Source organism: Mus caroli, unplaced genomic scaffold (genome assembly GCF_978045245.1).
Source record: "Mus caroli unplaced genomic scaffold, Mus_caroli_1 scaffold_11, whole genome shotgun sequence".
In the NCBI taxonomy this organism is placed as follows: Eukaryota; Metazoa; Chordata; class Mammalia; order Rodentia; family Muridae; genus Mus; species Mus caroli.
The window spans coordinates 4,408,590-4,417,395 of record NW_028227266.1 but is presented as its reverse complement, the minus strand read 5'-3'; the positions used below and the strand labels follow the sequence as shown (position 1 = coordinate 4,417,395).

At 40.3% G+C, this 8,806-nt stretch overlaps 1 protein-coding gene across 1 annotated transcript in view; it reads right to left on the bottom strand.

The window, feature by feature from the left end:
* Window positions 1-8,806, bottom strand: part of Mmp20 (matrix metallopeptidase 20) — a 52,065-nt gene continuing 43,259 nt past the window's right edge. Inside the window, exons 9-10 of the mRNA XM_021172909.2 lie at window positions 1,645-1,748; window positions 1-101 (exon numbers count right to left, since the gene is read on the bottom strand). Coding sequence (XP_021028568.1) covers window positions 1-101; window positions 1,645-1,748 — 205 coding nt within the window. The remainder of the gene's footprint in view (window positions 102-1,644; window positions 1,749-8,806) is intronic.

The following is an 8,806-nucleotide window of genomic DNA, read 5'->3' as shown; positions in this document are numbered from 1 at the left end:
TCAGCAGCCAACCCAGGAACTGGATTTTACCACACTAACCACGTCTTCCTTCTCTGTATCATACTTGAATGTTTTACGTCCTGAAAAGAAGTAAATGTAGCCTAGAAGAGATAAAGTTGAAATTGTGGTTACTGGAGATTTCTTGGAGAGATGCATGGATCTCTAAGGGAGGCTTATAATACAACCACAGCTTTCTTGACATGGTATCAATGAGGAATAAGGGGTTGGTTAGATGGCAGTGAGCTTGTCTTCTGGGGATCTCCAACAAGCTCTAGAACCTGACCCCTAAGTTTGCAGATCATTCCTCAGTCTTTCCTTTGTTCCAGCAGGGTATGGGCTTCACTTCTGGCCATGTGAAGGCATGTTCATCATGCTTTGTGATTTTGCTTAGACTGCTCTCTTCACAGAAGTCCTTCCTCCTTTTTTATAGCTTAGCAAATGTTTAGCTGTCCTTCAGAACCAACTAAGGTCTTATGAAATAGCCAACTGCCATGTTTGACCCCACCTGTCTCAGATCACTCTTTGAAATCACTCTGAAGCCTATTAACACCAATCAGCCCTAATTATAGCCTGTTTCATCTTCCAGTGGCTTCATCTGTGTTATATAGATAGGCTTTTCCCAAGGATACTCAACATTCCATAAGAACAGAGGCCACATTTGGAATCTCTTCTGAGTTTCTGAACACTGTCTGTCTCTGTATTACGTACTCAAGAAGAACATGATTCAAAGGATATATTTGAATTTGTGTGGTTTATATAAAATACTCATTCATCTAACTTCTTTAACTATGTGTTTGATTTTAGGAGTTGGATTATGGAAAGGTCAAAGGTTGGGGAGGCTGAGACTACAGCTCCTGCATTGAAGCTCCACTATGATACTGTTGTTTGATTGTTTTTTGAGAAAAGGTCCCATTTTGTATTTCAGACTGTAGTCAAACCTTTAATCTATCTGCTTCAACCTCCTAAGCACTGGGATTACAGGCTGAAGCTGTACCTTTTGTGGTTCATTTGAAAAAGGGTCTCTCACATCCCAGGCAGTCCTCAGATCTGCCATGTAGATGAGGATGGCTTTGAACTTCCTTTTCCCAAGTTCTGGGATTGCAAGACACATAACCAGCTTATGTTGTGTTGGGAATTGATTCCAGGGCTGTGCATGGTAGTTAGGTCAGGGTCAGGGTTAGCTGCATCCCACTTGAAGACATACTATTTTTTTTCTTTTTCTTTTCTTTCTTTCTTTTCTTTTCTTTTTTTGTCTCTTAAACCATTTCCCAACTGGAAGGTGGGCATTGCTACAGGTGCATAAACACAGAACACTTCGTGCAGCAAGGCTTGAAGAACAGCAGTGCAGGTAAGTGAGGCCAGGACTCAAGTGAAGGTGGAATTGTTCCAGCCCACGTTGGCTGCGTTCATGGAAGACATACTTTTAAACATGTCTATTAGTAAATGGAAAATCACAAATTTATTTGTATTAACTTATTTTTCAAGAAAGGATTTTAAAAATAATTCTTCTCCTAGAAGGTAATATGGCTATTTTAATGTATGAAATGACAGTGACCTCCATTGAAACCCATTTCTGTTGAGTTAAAGCAGAGCCCAGATTGCTTGTTCTAATTTCCTGGGGACATTTTTGGTGGGCAAACTCACCATTCAGTTCCACAGCAGCATCTATATGGCCACTCACTCCTGAAAACTCTTCTTCAGTGGTTTTTGGGTAGTCTTTTTCCATTTTCTTTTTTCTTTCATCATAGCTGAAAGATATTATTTCGTAAATAAGTTACTGATGATTATAGGTGATATTAAGGTGATCAGTAATCTTATTAGCTAGGTCTGATTTTGAACATATTTGAGATATCTGTCTCTCTCTCTTGAATGAATAAATGAGTGTGTGAATTATCAGTACATTAGAACCAAGAAAATCTACAATAACTATATCTTTTAAAAATGGCTCTTGCTAAATTCCAAACATTATTTTATTTTACATTCTGGACACTGGAACCCTGCATCTTCTTTCACCTCTTCCCACATTTCCATATTACCCCACCATGCAGATCCACTGGCTACTGATGAATGCTGGCAGATGGGCAGCAATTGTCTTTGACTGTATACATGGAAGAGCCCCTGGCTCTAAAGTATAGTTCCACATGTGAGCCTCTTTCTTTCAAATCACATCTCCTGGATCCATTGCTCTTTTCTGGAAGGTGAGACTAAGCAGATAGTGGGTTAGGATTCTAGCTCTGACATCAGTTAAGTGTGTCCTTCTGTGACCTAAATTATACTTGTAAAAGGCTGTGACTGTTAGTCAGCAGTACAGTATAAACTCAAGATAGGTGGGAATGACTCTCACTCTTTAGTGAGATGTCATTTAAAATATGAGAAAGTCCCTTTTTCATGAACACAGAGCCCCAGGCTGGGGCATTCCCATCTACACATATCACCAGTAGGTCAGCTATTTTTTTTTTCTCCCTGGGTTGCTGGGTAGTTTCCTATGGCAGATAATGGCCACAATCTCCTGAAATGTGCCTCTGCCTTCATGGCTTAGGAGAAAACAGCTGCTGAGATCTGAGGGGCAACTGAGCCCCTACAAGAGGTGTTCAGGCTAAAGGGACAAGGAGCTGGGCTGCTCTCTAGTACTATGGGCAGGGGTGGAGGAGAGGGAACTCTTCTAACATGTCAACAGATCAATCCTGATGTATTAATATTCCATCAAGACACATACTTACATAGATATAGGACCAGGGCTCTGAACCACTGACACAAGGCTACCTGCTTTCATTTTGCCAAGTAAGGACATTATCATTAAATCACCTTTACCTTTCTCTCTCATAGGTTCACAAGGAAAGACTGTATAGCTAAGGAAGGCAGGGAGGATGTAACCTGAGAAAAAGACAGTTCCTACCAATGACTCACAGTGCTGACAAAAGATGCTCCTCCCCTTTGTAGTATGGTGCTTCCCTTATTTGGTTATGAAAACCTGTCTTGCCCTTTGTGGACAGATATTTGGGTATCCCAGTGACAGAGCAAAGAATATTATACCTATAAGTAGATGGCTTTGTGTTTGGCTTTTTGACCCTTATCTACCCACAGTGTAATTGAGAAAATATGAGAATATTCTCTGAGCTGTAGGCTATCATTTGGAAAAGATCCATCACGAGGATAAGAAAATTCACATGCATGTTATATGACACCCTCCCCTGCCTTATGTGGGAGCCAAGACAAGCTCCAGCCATAGATGCTGTGGCTTATTTTGATACTCAAGAACTAGAATCTAGCTTTTTAGTTGGAGGTCTAGCAGACTCTGTAATTTGATCTGGGACCCTAAGGCATCAACAAATTTAATTCTTAATTTCTCTCTCTCTTTTCTTTTTTGTCTTTCCTTGTTTCCTTTGTGCCACGTTTAGTTTTCAATCTTTAAACCTGTGTCAGCAGATCACATTTTGCACCAGGCAAGGGTTAAAGCAACCGACAGAGGACTGGAAGATGGTGGAGGTGATCCTGAGAAACAGGCCAGGCAAGGGCAGCCACTGTTGTGGTAAGGACTTTGCCAACAGGACTACAGAAGAATTTATGTGCAGCAATAATCATGAACCTTTTGAGTCAATAAGTAAACTGTGAAATGAACCAAAGAATAAATATATCTGGCAGACAAAAGAGACATTTCATTTGGATTCAAGGCACATGAGATATAGATTCAATGAACCACTTCCTAGCTGTGTTATTTTAGCATTCATCTTTATGTGTGAGTGTGTGTGTGTATGTGTATGTGTGTGTGAGTGTATGTGTGTATTAGTGTGTATGTGTATGAGTGTGAGTGTGTATATGTAAGTGAATGTGTGTATGTGTGCGAGTGTGTATGTGTGTGAGTGTGTGTATTTGTACATGAATGTGTGTATGTGTGTGAGTGTGTGTACGTGTGTGAGTGTATGTGTTTATTAGTGGGTATGTGTATGCGTGTGTGTATATGTATGTGAATGTGTATATGTGTGTGAGTGTGTATTTGTATGAGTGTGAGTGTGTATGTGTGTGTATGTGTGTGTGTGTGCATGTGTGTGAGTGTGTATGTGTGTGAATGTGTGTGTAGGCTAGTGGACACCTTGTGAGAATCTGTTCTCTCCTTCTACCACGTGGTTCTCAGGGAATGAGAACAGGCATATTCTTTTAATTGTTCAGTCATCTTGCTGATATACCATGTGGTATGTTGGTCCCGTCATTAAAAATCTCAGAGATGCTCTTTTAAAGTGTTGAACAAAGGCAATAAAACATCCTTCCCAATATTGCTGAGGAAGCAGATGGGGGTGACAGAGTGAAGAGCTCCTGAGATACTGTATAGCATGACTCTTGTCACATGACAAGACAACAAAGTGACTATTAGCTGACCTTGACTATTACAGAGAACATTTTGACTGATAATCTACTATGTGCTATGATCTGCTAAAAATGCTGTTGTATTTTCTTATCTCTAAAGTCTTGTCTATGAAACCCGAATACTGACATTTCATTCATCAACATTTGCCTAATCTGTAGATTAAAGGATAAGGCTAGGAGTCATTGCCAGTAACTTAGTGATATCACAATGCAGAGACACTCAGTATAGGTTTTCAGGTACACCTTCCTCTCCACATTTGAAATTGCAAATGTTGGCAAAGCACCTGACTTTCTGTTTAACTTAATATAATACTGTATTTGAATTGTTGGTTTGTCAAGCATTTCTGGTGGCTTGCCTTTGTTCTTTTGAGACAGGGAATTCATGAAGCCCAGGCTGGCCTTGAACTAGCTGTGTAGCTGAACTCCTAATCCTCCTGCCTCTACCTCCCTAGTACTGGGATTACAGGCATACATCACAATATCCCACTCTTTCTGGTATATGCAGCCAGCTTCTCTTTACTATATGACACTCTTCCATTGTCTGTACTCACTTCATTTTTATGGACACACAGTATCAATCAAATGAGTTATCACATTTTTATCTACCAATTCAACACTTAAAGAGAAGGTAATTGGGATTGTTTCTACCACTTGGTTATTATGCTGCCACCACAAATATTTGTGTATAGCATTTATTTCTTTTAGGAACAGGCCTGTGAGTATAACCCTGGACCTAATGTAATTCTATTGAGCTTTCTCAGGTAGAGGAGCCAGGCCAAGTGCCCCTAGTAGCTCTTCACCCCATCAACTGTCGGATGAAGGCTCTGCCTTCCCTGCATTCTCAGCAATATTTGTTAGGATTTGAATAAGTAGTTGAACTTATATTTTTCTCTAAAATTTTTTTCTCATTTTAGCATTTGTATGTAAGGCATTTAACCACTTTTGACTTAATTTTATCCACGTTGTGAAGAGTCCAGACCCATGCTTTTATGTGCGGCTCTTCACTTGTACCAACAGAATTTATTGAGAAGAATATTGCCACCCCACTGAATGTCCTCTGCAGCTTGTGAGCCAGCTTACTACAGCCATATGGGTAGAATTCTGGAGTCCACACTTCATTCCATCGATGTACCTGTGTGTCCTTATGCTCACACTACATTCTGTCCATTTACATGCATGTCCTTATGGTGCTCACACTTCATTCCATGCATGTACCTGTGTGTCCTTATGGTGCTCACACTTCATTCCATGCATGTACCTGTGTGTCCTTATGATGCTCACACTTCATTCCATGCATGTACCTGTGTGTCCTTATGGTGCTCACACTTCATTCCATGCATGTACCTGTGTGTCCTTATGGTGCTCACACTTCATTCCATGCATGTACCTGTGTGTCCTATGGTGCTCACACTTCATTCCATGCATGTACCTGTGTGTCCTTATGGTGCTCACACTTCATTCCATGCATGTACCTGTGTGTCCTTATGGTGCTCACACTTCATTCCATGCATGTACCTGTGTGTCCTATGGTGCTCACACTTCATTCCATGCATGTACCTGTGTGTCCTTATGGTGCTCACACTTCATTCCATGCATGTACCTGTGTGTCCTATGGTGCTCACACTTCATTCCATGCATGTACCTGTGTGTCCTTATGGTGCTCACACTTCATTCCATGCATGTACCTGTGTGTCCTATGGTGCTCACACTTCATTCTGTCCCTGTACCTGTGTGTCCTTATGCTCACACTTCTTTGGCTGTTGCTTCTTTGTAGTGAATTTTGAAATCAGGAAGAAAGGACTGTGTCTATAAATTCTTCTAATTCCTTCTTCATTCCTTGATGTTTTAGCTATTTGAAGGCCTTGGCCTTTCCACATGAAGCTGCCATTCAGCCTGTCACTTTCTACAAAGCAGCAAGTGACACTCTGATAGCATGCTCAAGCTGCAGATCAATTTGGGAAACACTAATATCGTCAGACTTATGTGGGTTTGCAGCCCACAAACATGCAGTGTCTTCACATTAGAGCTTGTGTGTAATTTTTCATTGATCGTTCAGTTTTTAGACAGTAAATTTCCAATTTCTTTTTAGTTAATTTTTAAATATCTTAAGTCTCTTTGATGCTGTATTACACAGTTCATTTTATTTCCTTTAGTCCTTGCAAACTTGTTGAATGGATTTGTTAGTTTTAATAGTTTGTTTTGAGTCTTAATTATGTTTTTCTTTTAAAAGACTATATCACACACACGAAGAGAAATAGTTTGACTTTCTATTCTGGATGAGTTTCATTTCATTTGTTCTTGATGAATTGCTGTGTTTGGCACCTCCTGTAAACTTAATGGCCGTGGAAGGACTGGCGATCTCTGTTTTGCTCTCGACTTTAGTGCAGACAGCTATCAGCCATCCACTGGTCAGTCTGATGTGATCTCTGGGCTTGGCACAGATTCTTTTTCTCAGTTCAGGACAGTTGTCTCTATTTTATCCTATTTCTATCACTATCATTTTTTAAAATTATAAAATGATGCTGAGTTTCACCAAACACTTTCTGCACTAGGAGGACAATCCCAAGGTTTTTCCTTACTTAATTAGCATAAAACATGACACTATTTGATTTCTGGATATTAACAAAAGCTTACATTCCCATAAAAATTCTTCTTCATCTTTGTATATAATTATTTTAAACACTTCCTGATTTTCTAGGCATTATATTTGGAGCACTTTTGCACTAGTATTTACAAATAGAAGTTGATCTCAAGGTTCATTTCTCATAACACCTTTGCCCAATTTTGGTGTCAAGGGCTTGGTGGCTCATATAGTGAGCTCGGTGGTGCTCTCTTCTGTGTTTGTAAAAATTTGGTATTTGTGCTTCTTTAAATGTTTTCGGTAAAAATTACTGGTGAACCAATCCTTCCAGAGAAATTTAATATTATGAAATTATTTGTTCAGTGTTATTTCAATTTGAATATCTAGGGTAAAATTTATTTTATAAGAATTTGTAAAATTGTTCTTTTTAAAGATTTATTTTAGTTAAGCATAAGCATGTGCATGCATGTGTCTTATAAGAACAACATTTAGTTGGGGCTGGCTTACAGGTTCTGAGGTTCAGTTCATTATCATCATGGTGAGAAGCAAAGCAGCGTCCAGGGCAGGCATGATGTTGGAAGAGCTGAGAGGTCTACATCTTGTTCTGAAGGCAAACAGAAGACTGGCTTCCATGCAGTTAGGATGATGGTATTAAAAGCCCATGCCCACAGTGACACATCACAAGGCCATACCTCCCAATAGTGTCACTTCTTGGGCCAAGCACATTCAAACCACCACAATCCACTCCCTGGACCCTATAGGCTTGATCAAAGAGTCTATGGTGGCCATACATAGCTACAGCATAATGCAAAATATATCTAATCCTACTTCAAAAGCCCTCATTGTCTATAGCAGTCTCAACAATGTTAAAAGTCCAAACTTTCTTCTGAGATTCATGCAGTCTTTTAAGTGTAATCCTGTATAAAGTAAAAAAGATCAGACAAAAGCAAGGCAGAAAAACAGCTTGGCAAAGTCCAAACTGCACATCTCCATGTCTGATGTCAAAGCACTCTCCAGACCTCAAGCTCCTTTCTTCCTTGTTGACTGCTGTTGGCATTCAACAGCATCAAACTTCATTCTCTTGGGCTAGTTCTATTCTCTGTTAGCAGCTTTCCTTGTCAGCTTTTCTCACAGCTCTGATACCTCTACCATCTTGGAGTATCCAAAGCAACGTCAACTTTACAGCTTCTTATTCCAATGTCTGAGATCCACACATGATCTTCTGGGCTCCTCCAAAGGGCTTGGGTAATTTCTCCAGCTCTGCTCTCTGTAGCATGTGAGTCTGGTTGACTCCACCCCACTGCTGCTGCTGATCTTGGTGATAATCCCATGGTACTGGCATCTTTAATTCGTTGGAGTCTTCCACTGAAACTAGGCTTCACAGATAGCCTCTCATAGGCTCCCTTCATGGTGCTAAGCCTCAGCTTCTTTGCATGACCCTTCCATCCTGGGCTCTCAATAGCAACTAGGGCTGCATCTTCACCAATGGCCTTCCATGGCCTTTTACAGTGCCAAACTTCAACTGCTCTCTATGACCCCCTTTATGCCTTCAAAACCTGTACCACCTGGGTGACTCTTACACATTATCAAGATCAGTTCGGTATGAGGTACAACCTTAACTATCTCTGAAATACAACTTCTTTATGCTCTCTGTAAACACTTCTCAGAAGATTTCACCTCAGTGATGCTGGTCTCTTCTTAATCATTACTAATTTCTTAGCTCCAGCTAACCAGCATCAATTGTCCCAGTAGTCCCTTCTATTTTTGACTCTAAAGCCAGAGCCACACGGCCAATGCTGCTGAGTTCTGCTACTTGCTGAAGCTGGAAAATGGCCCCTTTCTTCTATTACATTATCATCAGCC